This window comes from Zosterops lateralis (genome assembly GCF_965231275.1).
Source record: "Zosterops lateralis genome assembly, chromosome: 10".
Classification (NCBI taxonomy): domain Eukaryota; kingdom Metazoa; phylum Chordata; class Aves; order Passeriformes; family Zosteropidae; genus Zosterops; species Zosterops lateralis.
Genome location: NC_139770.1, coordinates 11,221,293 through 11,237,341, shown reverse-complemented (window position 1 = coordinate 11,237,341; position 16,049 = coordinate 11,221,293). Strand labels below are relative to the sequence as shown.

Here is a 16,049-nt window from a genome sequence, read left to right as displayed (position 1 = left end):
CTAGGGCTTAGTGGAGACCCAGGCCATGTGTTCTTCCTTCTTTGCTGTTTCTCCTTTGCTCACCACTTCCACCCAGCCCCTGTTAGCCAGGATGGGATATCACCCACTAAAGATCACAGCCTACTGTGAGTGTCTGCAGCCCTTGGGCAGCCCAAGGAGAAAGACCTCTCAGGCTTCAGCCTCTGTGATGAACACTGCACTGAGATGAACCTTGCTGAAGTGCACGTTGTGAATCTGGCCCACAATAATTCAGTGTGGTCCAAGAGAGAATGACAGAAGAGCTGTTCATCTGCTCGGGGTGTATTGTAACTGCTTATTTTCCAGCATTGCAGAGGGACAAGAGTTCATGGGGGGACTCATCAAACCCCTGCACAGCCCTTATTTCTGAACATTTTCCCCCCATAAAACCAGCTCCTGTTCTTTCCTCCCTCCCCCTTTCCACTTGCCTCCTGCAAATCATGCTGTCTCCTTCCACCCCCAAATAGGAAGTCCGGAGCCGAGACATGCACAATCTGCCTCTTCACAAGAGCTGGGCTGAACGAGTGCCAGAGGAGCTGCGAGCATGACAACATATTTCCTGTCAGGAAAGTGACTCAGTGAGAAGGGTATCAGAGCTCCTCTTACTCTAGAAGTTCCCCTCTCCCCTTGCATTGCTAAGGCATGAGTCAGAATTGGAGAGCTGAATCTCTCCCGGATCCAGCCAGGGATAGCAGAGTTCAGGTTCAAGCCTGGGTCCTTCCTGCCTTGTCAATGACAAGGCAGCTCCATGGGCCAGGCCCTGGATTCACCCCTTATTGCTCACAGTAACAATCATGCTACTGACAAAGGGGATAGCTTGAGTTTGCAAAGCACTTTTAGGTCAAGGTGCTGTTGCTATTTGTTAATGCACCTGTTCACACCACACTGGTTGTCTCTACACAGAGCATTGTACAACACCCCTCCAGAACTAGCACTGTGTTCATGCATTTTGCTTAAGTATTTTACACACATCAATTTAATCCAGAAATACTGTATGTAAATGCCCAAAACTCACTGCACATAGTTTTATTCTCTGCACAGTAAGTGGGCAGGTCCACCACATGCCACGTCCTTACCTGAGCCTCTGCCAAGGGTGACCATGGACAGCCAGAGTGAAACCAGCAGGACACTGACCATCTTCATCCTGGGAGACAAAGCACACAGACCTGGTTATTAGACACTGTTTTATCACTGCAGGCCATTTTTTAACTCTGAGTACATGTGTTTATCCCTCCATCCACCCAGTTATCCTTTAATTTAACACAGGCACATCCCTGTGTTATTTCATTAAGATTCCTTAAGAACAGCAGTGGCACAGCAGTGTTGCTCCGCCTGCAGGCAGCCTGCCAAGCCTGGGAGAGGATGGCTCTGAAGGGGACAGCCCAGCTCACTGACTTCAGTCACCAGGACAGTCTAGATCAGGGAGCACAAGGAGTCAAATAGACATTTAGGAGCTACAGATCCCAAGCTGTGACTCCCAAAAGAAGGTCCTTTGCCAAGACCTCCTTCTGCTCACCTCTAAGAACAAGTGCACAGAGCACTCGCGGTGGCTGTGGCACATCTGCACTGAACACGTGTTGGACACCTTGGCAGGACAGCCACACCAGAGCAGTCACAACTGGCAAGGTCTGCTGCCTGTCACCTGCAAAGGGGCTGGCTGCCAGAGCCTGCCTCAGCCTGCTCCTGCAGGCAGTGGGGGCAAGACAGGAGGGCCTCACCAGCTCTTCCCAGTCAAACTCTCCTTGGAACTCGCAGGGGTAAGCAAGCACCAGGTTTGTACACTTTTCAGAAATTATCTAAACAAGGGCTTATACTTTCTAAGCAGCAGTGATAAGCAAAAAACAATCCCAAACTTTTCCATTCCCGCTACAGAACACAATTTCCTGTAATTTGAGATAAATGTACACTGCCAGAGTTTCACTGGCTGCCCGCTCCAGTATCTGGCATTTGGCTCTCAGAGCTGCTCACTCACTGGAATTAAATTCCCCTCTGTTTCTAGGTTTTTCAGGATGCAATTTATAAGCTGGTAGTCATGAAAACTGACATCTACTAGATGCTCTTATTAAAGGGGTTAAGGTCACATTTGATATTCCTGGGTGCTGTCAGATCACAAAGGGAGAAGAGATGGTTAAAAGGCTGAACTTCATCAAAGCATCTCAGCTCTGCCAGGCAGATGCAGTAATGAGCATGTGATACTGTCAGGAATGTGCTCATGAGATGACAGAGAAACCTGCTCCATCAGGGTGCATTAAAAGTGTGGGGGGAGAAGCCACAGAGCTCCCTTAAACATGTCCCTCAAAAACCTGTCCAGAATATATGCAGTACACAGAAGGGCTTTGCACATAAGCAGAGAACACCTAAGATTGCACAGATTGCAGAGATTAACAAGAATGTGACACGTGAACTGCACTACTCAAAACCCAGCAGCGGATATTGAATCCTTCCTTTTCAGTGCTTACATCTGAAAAGCCTTTGTGCGATGCCTTCCCTCTGCTGGGCTCATCTCAAAGAGACAAAGGAAAGCTGAAGCATGCCTGTTGTTCCCTGCACAGTCCATGGAAAGGGCTGCACACTGCCTCTGAAGCCATCAGGCTTTCAAAAATGGTCAAGAAACAAGGAAGAAAGTGAGTTTTGTTTCTTTTCCCTGGAGTCCAGCTGAGAGGGCTGATCATCCCCTACCACCTTCCTCCAAATTGAAATGCCAGCTGCTTATCAAACCCCTCTCTATTGCCACCTACAACAGTTTCCAATGCTACTTGAGACTCCATAGGGAAGAAACAACATTAAGTACACCTACCCCTTGGAAATGCTGAAGAATGATAAAAACATCTTTATGCCATCAGATTGGACAGAGAGATCCAACATGCTGCACTTCTGGTAGGAATTTAGGAACTTTTGGTAATTGAGATGCTTGAAGAGAGGGGGTGTAAACAGTGGTGGGGAATCATTCCCATAATAAAGATCCCTCATGGCTCCCTCTCCATTTGTCATTAGCTAAATGCACAGCGTGTCCTAACTCACCCTTATTTTCCAGTGACTCTCTCCTCTATTTCGCACAAATCAGACTGAATTCAGCCCTGAAGCAAGCAGGCAAAACTACAGATTTTGGATGAGTTTGCCTTGTATTGAGCAAGGCCATTTGTGTGGCCTGAGGCCAAAATAAACTACTACATTTCACTTGGTGATACATGAACTCTGCAGCGAACTAATATTTACATCCATTAGCTATGCTCACAGGAACATGCTCCTTTCAACTGTCTCACAGAGACACCAGGTCTCTGTTCCCGTGAGCAAGGTAACCAAGATTTCCAAGCTCTGCCTACTAGTAAGAAAATCCTTTCTTTCTTGCTCTACCCAGCTATAAAATCAGAAGGCTTATAAGCAGAGTGATTTACTTCTGGTTCATTCCAGGCTTTCCAGAGATCTTATCAGTGGAGACAGAGGGACACAGAGCCTGTCAGATTACAGCAACTTCTCCATTACAGAGAAGGGACACAGTTGACCACAGCCCTGGCTGCTCCCACCCTACGCAAAATGCAAGGGGCCGTGGAAGGGACACACAGAGAGTCAAGGGCTGGTCAAGGGGAGGCATTACAACTCCCTGGGTGCCCTGACCATGCCAACATCTGCCAGCCCAGCTCCATTCCTGTGGCACATGATTACTCAAAAAACCCAAAAACCAAATAGCCCCAAACTTGTGATATCCCCCAAATAAAAAGGTCTTCCCACAGCAGTCCTGTGGTGACACAGGAGAAGAGCATGGCATCCTGTTGCAGAGAGGGGTGGGTTTTGCAATGTCCTTAAGAACCTGACACCACAGGACTACAACCCACCCTGGTCTTGCCAGGAACAGAAGAGTTTTCTCAACCTTTCCCAGCAACCTGCTTCTGTGTTTCGTGACAGGAGAGAGCATGTTGCCATTTTTCCTGTCCATGATGCAATTCCAGTGGTGTCTGATGAACTTCTTGTGCAATTCTGTAGAACTGCACCAAAACACCAGTTTCTGTGGCTGAAACTGAATGAGCCAGGGGCCAGGGAGTGCAGACCCAGGCTGCAGCAGAAGGCTTCACCCAACTGCATACACCCAGTGCAAATAAAAATAAAAGGAAATGCTAAAGGAAGCCAGGAATAAAATCAGTGAGCAGGAGAGCTTACCAGCTCAGAAATCACACCTCAGCTAGAAAGCAGGAAATCAGAGCAGCCAGAAGACAGCTGGAGAGCTCTGATACATCCTCAGCACTCCAGGAACTTCTCACGAGACCAATATACTCCGAGGTGTTCTCAATGTCTCCATAAATTAACATGTTAATAATAATTCATGGAGCAGTTAGGGAAAATGATCCATCACAGCCCTTGCTAAAATTTTTTTAAGGAACTTCACTTGAAATGTTCACTTTGTTTCAAATCAGAAATTGGTCCCTTTTCCTTCGCAAGCACTTTTTTCTTCAAACTTTCACCTTCTGTCTACCGAGGAGCAAAAAAAAACAGGGTGCAGAGAAGGACAGTCATGGAAGTGGCTCATGTTCTTAACATCAAAGGGGTGGAGAGGTTTGATTTTTTCAGCACTGGTTACAAGTGGACTTTATTTCAGAAAAAAAAAAAAAAGAATATTTTTATATAAAACACCCTTATTTATTTTAATTAAATACCCTTGCCAAAGAGACCTCAGCAAAGCATCATTCCCTCCTGCCTTTAGCAGCATGGACCCTGTAAAGCCCACGCACTTTCTAAGCAATTATAAAACCAAAGACAGATGTCAAGTAATTAACAAAGAGAACTGCACTCAAAGTAACTACTGCACACCTATTCTCAAAGACACTGTACCAATTCTACAGAACAATGCTGCATTTTCCAAGAAAAATGCCTTTGTCCCTCCTAAGCACAGGCCTCTAGGGAGAGCTGATAGGTTTTTTGCTTTTCACTGAGAAGTCACATTACGGCCTGCAGAACAAAAGCACCCTTCAGAACCTTGTCACTAAGTGCTCTGACTGAAAGGGAATGTAAAATAAAGCAGTTTTGGAAAGAGGAAATAAATAATTTCAGCCAAAGCAGGTTTTACATACTACTTTTTCTTCTGTAGTTCTGTCTCAACTCAAGAGCATTTGAGATCCCAAATAAATGGGATGCAGACACAGGAAGGCTGGCAAAACCCAGAGTGGGCCAGCTTAGGAAATGCTTTGGTTCTGTGCCACATGGACTTGGAGATGAAGGTTGACTGATAGGCTGCAGAGCAGAGCTGGTGCTCAGGAAAGGGGCACAGCTCTCTGCTCCAAATCAGTGTGCCCACAAGCCCTGGGTCCCTGCATCACCACACAGCAGCACTGGGGAAGGCTGCTCCAAGAGTTTGCTGGGTTTTCTTATGGGGAAAAATAGGTGCACAGTTCAGATAAATTCAAAGAATCCAAAAGGCAGACAAAGGGAAGCCTGAAAAAGCAGCTGCAGAAAAGTAACAGTAAAAACACTAATGGAAAATGGGACAAGGCCCTTCAGCCCTCCAGGAAACACTTTTGCTTTTTACTATGTGCAGGAGTAAGTCAGATAAAAGGAGGAATTACTGTAGCATAAACCATCTTGGTGCCACTCAGCCAGGGTTTGCACAGTGTCTCTCTGACCCTGCATCTCCTCCAGAGGCCACGTGGGCACTGCCTGGCACTGCCCTTGGCTGTGGTGTCCATGGTTCCTCTCTGTCCTGCCCAAAGGAGAGCCCCTCCTTTGGAGAACTGGTCAGTCCCAGGGACAGCCATCCAGAGGAACAGAATGTGACCCCTGGGCAGAAAGACAGGCCATGGGTTTTGGAAGTCCAGCCTTTACTCCCCGAGAGGAATAACCACATTCATTACAATTTTCATCCCCAGACAGCTTCCAGGAACAGAGCAGGGAGGAATCCAGCAGCAGTTTGATGATGAGCACCAAAAGCAGCTTGCAGCACTCTCCCTGCTCTCGTGCATGCTACGCCACACTCATCACTTCAAACACAGGCACATTGACCAGAGGGCCCCCAATGCTGTCCTCAGATAAAACATTCACATCTCTCCTGAGGGCAGGGAGCCCGATTTGTTGTGGCAGCAGCTCCCAAACAGCCAGGCACATTTCAGCAGGAATCAAGCAGAGCTGAAGCCTGCCCTGAAATGAGGGATATCACAGGAGCCATAGGTGTGACCCAGCCACTGCATCTATTGGTGACACATCTAAGGCAGGGACCTCTAAAATCAATGCTGGAGTCCCACCTGAGCCAGGATAGCTGCACTCACCATGCCTGACAGCAGAGTGAGCTGGAAGGAATTTGTTCTGAAATGTTTCTATTACAGAAGTAATTTATGTCATCAGAACCAAAGGAAATGCTGAAATCTGAGCAGCCTGAAAGCTTTTCAACAGCTAGAATCACAACAGATATTACACACCTTTTTTTGCAGAGAGAAAAAAGAAATTAAACTAGTGGGAGTCAGATGGAAAGTTGCCCTGGTGAGAGCTGTCTCCTGTCACCAGCACAGAGGATTTTCTGCTTTGCTTGGCCAGACCTGGCCATTGGCACACAGCTTTACACCCAGGGCTACTGAGTACCCTGAAGGGAAAAAACACCAAACCAAAACTAAACACACAACAAGGAAATCTGGAAATAGTCTTCTTAAGCAGTGGCTCAGCCAGCTCACTGCCAGCCAAGGACATGACACCAGGCATCCAAGGTGGCTCCATTTGCCTGTCACCCACCACAGCCCCTGCCTGGCTCCCTGCCTGCACATCCAGGCTGCAGCCTGATGGCTTTTTAATCATGACATTTTTAAAAATTCCCAACATGGGGATGAACAAGCTCAGCAGTGTGATGCTCCAGAGTCACCATGGGAGGTGATCCCGAGCTATTTCTCCTTCAGCAGAGCAGCACAAATTGCAGAAGCAAGGCTGCCCTTCCAAGAGCTCCCGAGGGCAGGGCTGGCAGCAGCCTCCCCTCAAGCTCCGAGGCTCGGGGAAAAGTGTGGAGACTTTCATTCACAGTGAGTCATTCCTGGGAGCTTCCTTGGTAGTGCAAGATTTGCCTGTGCCAGTGCCAATGTTTGGGACATGGAGGCGAGATTTCCAGGCAGGGAATTCGTGCTTTGCTATTGGCATTTAGATACCATGTCCTGGAATCCTTTTGGCTCAGCAGATTTAACACGAACAATGAGAATTCAGAGGAAGTAGCTTTTTTCCCCCCCTCTCAAAAGAAAAAAGTTCAACCTAGGCATGCAGAGACAAGCGGAGGGGTTGCTTTAAAATGTACCTGAAGAAATTTGGAATCCCTTGCTTCCCTTTGCAGTTCTCCTGGGGTCCTGTCAGGACTTGGAAAAGCAGAAATGCTACAGATCTTGCACACTGCTCTGCTGGAGTCCAGGGTGCCACTGATTATACTCTGCCACCAATTTAGCAGGCAGAGCAGACTGCATTTCATACATCGAAAATAAACGAGCTCTCTGTCACCTCTACAAAATATGCACACCTGGACAAGTCAAATAAGCAGCTGGGACTATTGCCTAGAGATCTGTGGAGTGGGCTGGAGAGGGGCAAGTAGAGCCACAGCTATAAAATCAAACAGCACAGATTACAAATGGATCCATGCTGGCCACCGAGCAGTTCAAACACTAAGCTACAAGAGCACTTCTATGCTCAAGCAAAAGGTATCCAGCTAGGATAGTCTATTTTTTATGTGTGAATAGCCAGGGAATGAAAAGTTTCCAGTCGTGCTTCAAAGAGAGCTGAGATCTTCCATGAAGCCAGACACAATGCTTCTATTTTGGATGGCTATGTTATAGTGAAGGGAGAGTTCTGAGAAACACACACATATTGTGCTACCACAAAATAAACTGAGAAACTCATCTTTGCACAGAAATAAAGAAATCTGCAATCAGCGTGGCTCAAAGACCTTGAGAAGACTTAAGGAGTCCAAAGTTAGATCCCTTGTCACTGCAAAAGTTCCAATTAACTGTCATGGAACACTTGGAGACATCTGACAACAAGCATTTAATTCATATATTTTGCCTCCTGACCTTTTAAATGGTTTTAGGATGTAAGCAGCTCCACTACCCTCCCTAGGAGGTTGTTCCACTGCCCCAGTGGACACAGCAGCACATCCACAGATTGCACAGCAGCAGCCCCAAGCCAGCTCAGCGCAAATCTCTAAATCCAGAGTAGGCAATGCAGATTTGAGCAGGTTTTCAGATGGGCTTAATGCCTTTTTCAGGACAGGCCCAGGACTCAAACCACAGAGCAGCTTTCCCAGGAGGTGTCTCCTTGCAAGCTCAGCCTGGTCCAACCAGTGCCCTGCAGCCCCACTCCACATCACCCCTGTCACACCAGGGGCTGCACCCAGCCCTGCTCAGCACCACCTGCAATAGGCTCCGAGTGTCAAAAACACTCAAAGAGTTTATTTTCTTAAGTTCAGGTCCTTGCTGGCAGCTACATACCTGCTCCTTCACTTCTTCTCCTCCCCTCACAGCACTAAGAGCTTGAGGGCCAGATTCTCAGGATGGCTGCTCTATATTCAGACATCCTTCCCTTCTTGTTCCTCCAGAAAGGGGTACAACAGGCAAAAATCCTCCAAAGCATCACTATGCTCCAGAACACATCATCGCTGTCTTTGACTTCCCAAGAATCTGCTTTCCTGTGGTGCCACAAATTCCTCAGGCAGCTGCAATGTCTCCAGCACCACTATCAGGTTTACCCATGCTGCTGCTAGTGGGGAAGCCCCAGCTCCTCCCGAGGCACAAGAAAATGATTTCCTCAAGTGACTCTGGGTATGCTGGGATGAGGAACATATTCAAGGGTAAAAGCACGTCAGATGAGTTTTTCAAGTTTGGGCTACACAGCATTTCCACACCTGGTACTTATATTAATCATGTTAATTTAATCCCATTTAACCTTATAAGTAAAAGCAAACAAGAATAAGACATCAAGATGCTTCAATCCCTGTCCTGCAGCTCAAACAGGCTGCTCTAAGTGTGCTTTACACATCAATCAATTTAAAGAAATATAAAAATAGAAAGCCCAGGAGCTACCAGCCTCCCCCAAGACAGCCCCTCACCTAAAAGCAGCTCTCTGGAGGTCCTTCCAGGCCTCCACATTCCCAACCCACCCACTGGGTCCTCCTGGTGACTATCAGAGCATACCTGTTCCCTTCTGGTCAGCATAGTATAGTTGCATTCTGCAAAGGGGACTAGAAAAAGCTGTGTTCACACAGAAAAAAGGAGGAAAAGAAGTAAGAGTGAGACAATCCTTCCCCCCTGTGATGTGTATTCCCTTTGCTCCCCATGGCTCTAACATTTCCCTCTGCAAATATTCAGTTGCACCATCACAGGGAACTTGCTCAGGCTCTGCCTGCACTGGCCCCATCAATGCAGCTTGAAATTCAACCTTCAAAGAACAGCACCCTGAAATTTTAAGTCCAGGAGCCTCCTTTGAGAAAGTCTGCTCTGTGACCCACAGCACCTACACAGTGGGAAGGCAGAGATGGAGCTGCAGGCAGCAGTATGCTGTGACTGCCATCAATATTAATTATTTGGGGAGAATATGATTGATCTCACAAGGGCAATGAAATTCATTCCTCCAGCTGAATGACAAACAAAAGGCAATACATGCACTGCTGACATTTCCAAAGGCTACGAGGTGCAGAGACACAAGGAAATACTGCTATGCACTAAAGTCCTGCTGCGATGGGCCAAAAATCTGCAAAGCCTCTGAAATTTTCATTTCTGAGCACCTTCAATGCCAGGAAGTAGATGCCTTCCTATTCTCAAATCTGTGCTGACCCCAGCCCTGGGCTGGCTCTCATCTTTGCATTGAGAGGAAGTAATCACTGAGTGTCTTTGGGAAGTCGGTGCCACGGTTTGACACTGGCTCAATGCCAGGCACCCACAAAAGCTGCTCACCCTCCCCTGCCACAGCTGGGCAGAGGAGAGAAAAAATAATGAAGGGTTCATGAGTTTAGATAAGGACCAGGAAAATACATTCCAAGGGCAAAAGAGGCTCAGCTTAGAGGTACAAAGTGAATTTATTACTAGCAGAGTCAGAAGAGAATAATGAGAAACAAAAGTAAGCCCTTAAAATACCTTTCTTCCCCCACCCCCCTCCTTCCTTCCCACCAACAGCACAGGGAGAGAGGGCATGGGGGTTTTTGGGTTAGTTTATCACCAGGATTTTCTTCCGCTGCTCAGGGAGAGGAGACCTTCCCCTGTGAGACCATGGGGTCCCTCTCATGGGAGACAACTCTCCCTGAACTTCTCCAGCATGGCTCCAATCTCATGAGCAGCAGTCTGCCCAAAACTGCTGCAACCTGAGTCCCTCCCATGGACAGAGAGCCCTCCCAAAACTGCTGCAGCATGGGTCACTCTTCCATGGGGTGCAGTACTCCAAGGACAGGCCGGTCCCTGGAAGCAGGGCCCCCTCTCTCCACTGGGTCTCCCACTGGATCACAGCCTCCTCCAGGAATCCACCTGCCCTGGCATGGGCACTTCTCCCAGGGGCTGTGGTGGATCTCTGCATCCCTGTGGATCCCCAGGAGCTGTAGGGGCACAGCCCCTTCACCATGCTTTCACCACAGCCTGCAGAGGAGTCTTGGCACCTGGAGCACCTCCTGCCCTCCTTCTCCACTGACCTTGGTGTCTCCATGTTGTTTCCCTCACATATCCTCACGTCCTCCTCTTCTCTGACTGGAAGAAAAAGCTGCACCCGCCCCACTCTGTCCTGATCCTCCTCCTGAATACGTTATCACAGAGGTCCCACCAACCTCTCCAATTGGCCCAACCTTGGCCAACAGCATGTCCATCTTCAGAGCCACCAGGGACTGGCTCCACTGGGCATGGTGGAAGCCTCCAGCAGCTTCCCACAGAAGCCACCTCTGTGGCCCCCTAACCACCATCAAAAGCCAGGCTGTGCAAAACCAACACAGTTGGGCTGAGTTTCCCTCCTGCTCTTTGAGACTTCATGTCAGCAACTAGAGTCATTGCACCTGTCAGATAAGGGGGCAAAAAAAATTCCTAAGGGGCAAACATTACCCTCTTGGAGTATTCAACAGGGCTGAAATGCAAGGTACAGCTCCCCTGTGCAATAGGAGAAAAGGAAGACGCAACAAGCCTGGAGAAAATCTCTCCATGGCCTAGGGTCAGGGAGTCTGTGTGTGTGAAATCTCTCAAGAAGACAGAGTTAAACAGGCTCCCAAAAGTCCACATAACAACATGAGAAAGGACAAGGAAGGAGTAGAAAGGTAAATGCATTGAGACTGCAGCTATTTTTTCAAGAGAATGGATATGGGGGAAATCCCATCCCAGTCCACAAGGATGTTATTCCAGTGGAGTCTGAGTTCTGTCCTTCACTCACCCAAGCTCAAATGCAACCAGCACACTTTGCTAGAGCAACACATTTTGGGATCCAGCAGCACATCTTTGTTCATTCAGAGAGGCTGGGTGCCCTCAAGACCTGCACAGCCTGCCAGCTGGACAGCAACATCCTCCTCCCACTAACCAGATCCCTTCTTAAAAACAAGGGCTGGGAAGTATCTGTGCTTGAAGGAAGAGGGGGCCATTTCTCAACAGAACAAATCCAATTATTTGTATTAGGGTGAATCTGCATGGCTCTTACTGACAAATTAAGTATTTTTTACACATCTCAGAGGTTTGACTCAACAGATTGCTAATAAATTCATGTATGTGGGGCCCTCGATGTTACTATGGTGGGAGGGAGGTGAGGTTTTACTTTTTGCAACAGGACTAACCTGAGAAAAAATAACTAGGAATTTGGACTCCTTACACTGCCATTTACTAGGCTCCTTTAAGTCTCTAAATTGAAGATTTTAAAACAGTCTCTAGTTTAGGGTAGAAATATGAGTTTCTGGCTAATATACATGAAATCTGTATGCAGGCATCAATCACCAAATGCAGTGCATGAAAAATTGTAGTGCCTCCCTGATAATCAGGCATTAGAGAACTTATAAATGGCTGTCCCCTGAACTGAGTGCATTAGTAGAAGCTTCTGAAATCTGTGCCTCTGTTTCCCCAGCCACATTTAGAACAGCCTCTCCCCATCTCACACCACAGCAGTGCATCTTAATATCTCTAAAGTGCTTAGAGATGCTGAGATGAAAGATAACAAATGAGTGCAAAGTGTGGATTAATTCCCTGAGCTCAACAGTCATTGGAGCTGATGGGGCTAAAAGTAACACATACCCACCACAAAAAACTGGGGTTCTGAGCCTATCCTAAATAGTAACTACTTAAGGAACAGTTCCCATGGAACAAGTAATTTTGGGGCTGGTTAGTTGGGCACATGGAGCCCCAGCAGGCAGGAAACAGATAAATGCAATACACTACATGAAAAATAGATGCTTTTCCAGAAGGTCTTCAACCTGTTCCTATAGAACTTGGTGGTGGGATTTGAACTCATTTCAGTTAGAGCTGTTCACATTTTAGCAACCACCACATAAAGAACATGACCAAACATAATTTGAAAAGCTATTTCCGTTTCTGTTTGTTTTTATAAATTATTAAAAATCCAGTTTAAATAGTGCAAAGAAAACTTTAAATTGAGCAAGATAAGTTTTGGCACCCTTCCAAGTAGAAGGCAAACCCCAAAATGTTACTGCAAATCCAACAGATGGGAGTTATTTTTCACTCTTTAAAATTTCATTCCTTTGCACTGAGATTAACTGTAATTAGCTCTTTATTTACATCTAAAACAAAAAGTAAAATGATAAAGAAAGGCAGCTATAACCACAACTCACAGGCAGAAAAAGGCAAAAAAACACAAACAAACAAACAACAAACAACCAAAATTCCCTCTGAGAGGAAAACATGTCTTTCTTGCCAAGCAACATAATTGTTACAAATATACAGTTAAACAACTCTACAACATCCTGTCAGCAATAAGGATAAACATTTATGTCACAGTGTTGCAAGCTTTTACACACAAATTGACCAAATATCTAAGATCTTCCTCAGAATACTGGGAAAATCTCTCATCCCTCTAAATAAACAGCATCAGGCCTAAGAGAGGTGAGATAGTCCACTACACTTTTATTTCAGTAACACGAGGGATTAAACAAAACTGTGAGGAAAACAAACAAACAATAGAAAAGCAAACCCAGCAGCCTTCCCAGATAAAGAGAGAGGTATTAAAACCTCTTTTTTCTTTACCCTTTTTTTAAAGCCCTCTTCTAATTCTGATAACACCTTGGCTTAGTAAAGCTGAAGAGGCTTCTTAAGTGTTTGTGTAAGTGAACGATTCACGTTGTATTTTCATGTTCCAGCTGCAGCACAGCAAAGCTGCCCAGGGAGCTCCATGGGGAGCCCAACTCCATCCCCTGACCCTGGCACTGCCAGGCTGCACCTGGAGCTGCCACCTCACCCAGAGAGCCCCTGACCCACGGCTACAGCCGGCACTGCAAGGGTTAAACAGCAGAGCTTGCCCAGCCTTGCCTGAATAAGCTGTTAGCAAGGAGAAAGAAAGAGTGAGTGGGTTTGAAGGCAGCCTCAAACGCTTCTGAACCAACTGGAAACTCTGCCATGGCAGCTCAAGGCTCTCAACACCGTGATGGGTGTGGGGTGGGAGGGCTGGACTGTGCAGTGCTCCTGCCCCAAGGTGATGGGCTCCTTCTGTGGGCACCTACAGAGAGCTGGGAGCTCCTCACGGCCCTGCTCTGAGTGGGATTTCCAAGCTAATGGCTCTCTGGCACTTTATTCCTAGTGTTCCCAGGAGAAGGAGCCACCTACCACTTCCCCGACTGAGCCCAGGATTCATGGAAATCTCTTATTCCCTGCTGCAAATAGAGCATTTAACAGTCTTTTTTTGTTAACACATGTAAATGTGAAAAAGACTCCATGAGAATCAATATAACTTTTTCATCTAAATATCAAGTTGACACATAACAAGACAGAGTAGAGGAAGGGAGAGAAGAGGGAGGGAGATCCAAACACCAGGGACCTTGAATCCACTCACTGCAAAAGTTAAAGACTGGAATAATTCTCATTTATTCATATGAGAAAGTGAAGCTCTCACTCTCTCACTCTCTCCTTCTTTCCCTAACGCTCTCAGATAGTTCTATCTTTAGCCAATTATCCTTGCTGTAATTTTCTTTAAATTGTAATTGGATAATCATCCAGACTCAGGGGAAACCTGTGTCAGAGGAATTCCTAGGGATATAGTCCCATTTGATGAAACTGGGAGTTGTTAAATTAACAAAGGACTGACTAAAGACACGATTCTTGACTTGTAGTGAAGATACCATTTTACAAGCAACTATTTTTAGAGAACCCTATAACAAAATACATACACCTTGTACATCCATTTTCTGCATTTTTCCTGTATTTCATTTTCTGCAAAATGAGACTCTGAGTTTATGATTTTCATGTTCTGTGCATGTGTCTTGTTGGGATCTCTGAGGCTGAACACAGTAAACACACTGGCTAAGATCAAAATTCCCTAAAGCTTAGGCACCATTTGAAGTAATTTCCCCAAACCAGTTCTGTCCCTGCCCTCTGAGCTCATCTGGCTCAGTCATGTGCAGAACCCCACACGGGCCAGTGCTGTGGCTGAGTGAGAGACGTCAGATTAGCCCTCTGCGTGGCAAAAGCACTGCTGGAGGGGGAGAAATCCTAAAATACCTCCCAAAAGAAGAAGCTGCTTTGCTTTGTCAGTTCAGCAGTGAATCTGAGCTGCACGTTTTGCTGATGGGGGAGCGGAACAAAGCAGCTACAAACCGTGGATGGCAGAGCCCCACCTGCAGACAGGGTGTACAGAGGGGTCAGCTCAAGGCTGGCACACCTGACAGCCAGCTCTGCCTCCTTCTGCCTTTGCAGCTGTCCCACTTTGCCCAGCCAGAGATGCTCCAGCTCCCACCCGCCAGGTACAGAGCTGCCACCAGCCAGCCTGCACCAGCCTGGCAGCACAGGGGAGACAGGCTCTGCTCATGGGGGCACTGAAATCCGTGAGCTGTGTCAAGAGAAAGAGAGGGGAGGAAGGAGGAGAGCAGAGCTCCGCTGTAGGACGTGTTTTAGTTCCCAGATAACGTGGCGCTGTTCACAGATTTCAGCTTATATAGGCTTTTCCCTATTTCTATTTTTATTCCCAAAGCAGTCCCCGTTACTGTATGATAAAAAAAAAAAAATAAAGAAGACATGAATGCATTCCCATGCTGATATAATCTTCCTAACTGTCCACCTGGCCAATGCAACCTGCACTCTGAGAGCCAGGCTGGGGCACCTCCTCTCCCACAGCACCAGTCACAAGGGCTTTGTGGCAAGTTTTTGCAAGTCAGAGTCTTGCTGAAATGGGAGGACACTTGACAAGAGAGGGGACCCAGGACAGATGGGGAAAGAAATATGAATCATGAGGCTGCCAAAATAACCAAGAGAGAAACTCAAACATAAGTGAGAAGAAGGAATAAAATCTCAAATTTTGGCCTCTTATTCTGAAGGAGTATAATACTTCCTCCCTAGAGCTGGCATCTGGTTCATGCAGGTCTTAAAGGAATAAAGCTGGGACAAAATCTTTCTGCCTCATTCTTCCTGAATGCTTATTTTAGACCTTAAAATTACAGCTCTGAAGCCGGCAGGGAGGCATTTCCCACACCTCCAAGTATCCAGGCACCAACCAGCCTGCTGCTACACCACTCTCTACCCTCTTAAGTCTCTGTTATCTGTGTGTGCTTTGGGGTAGCACTGCCTGACCCTGGGGATGAGGCTGCTGGAGCCCAGATCAGGGCAGTGCTCATCCCCACTGCACTCTGTGCTCATGCTCAAATGCAGAATACCTGCACAGACCAACAGAGTCTGGAAGGGGAGAACCCAGAAGTGTTCATACACAAGCTTTTCTTCCACACCCTGGAAGATCAGAGGACCTTCTGCTTCTGGGGAGGCATGGACAGACATCAGCAAGCATCATATCATATGCAGACACTTTGAACTGGAGATACAACCAGAGACATGGAAAGCAATCCCCGGGCTGTGTGGCTGCAGCCCTGCCCTCTGCTTGGCACAGAGAATGGAGTTAGAAACACAACCTCCTTCAGCTCA

The 16,049-nt window shown here is 46.9% G+C and overlaps 1 protein-coding gene across 2 annotated transcripts in view; it reads right to left on the bottom strand.

Annotated features, from left to right (window-relative positions):
• The window catches only part of IL1RAP (interleukin 1 receptor accessory protein), a gene marked incomplete at its 3' end in the record, with an annotated part of 48,915 nt that overhangs the window by 30,709 nt on the left and 2,157 nt on the right, over positions 1-16,049 (bottom strand). For both annotated transcript variants that reach the window (XM_083869049.1, XM_083869050.1), the window contains exon 2: positions 1,095-1,162. In XM_083869049.1, coding sequence (XP_083725175.1) covers positions 1,095-1,161 — 67 coding nt within the window. In that variant the 5' untranslated portion in view covers position 1,162. The remainder of the gene's footprint in view (positions 1-1,094; positions 1,163-16,049) is intronic.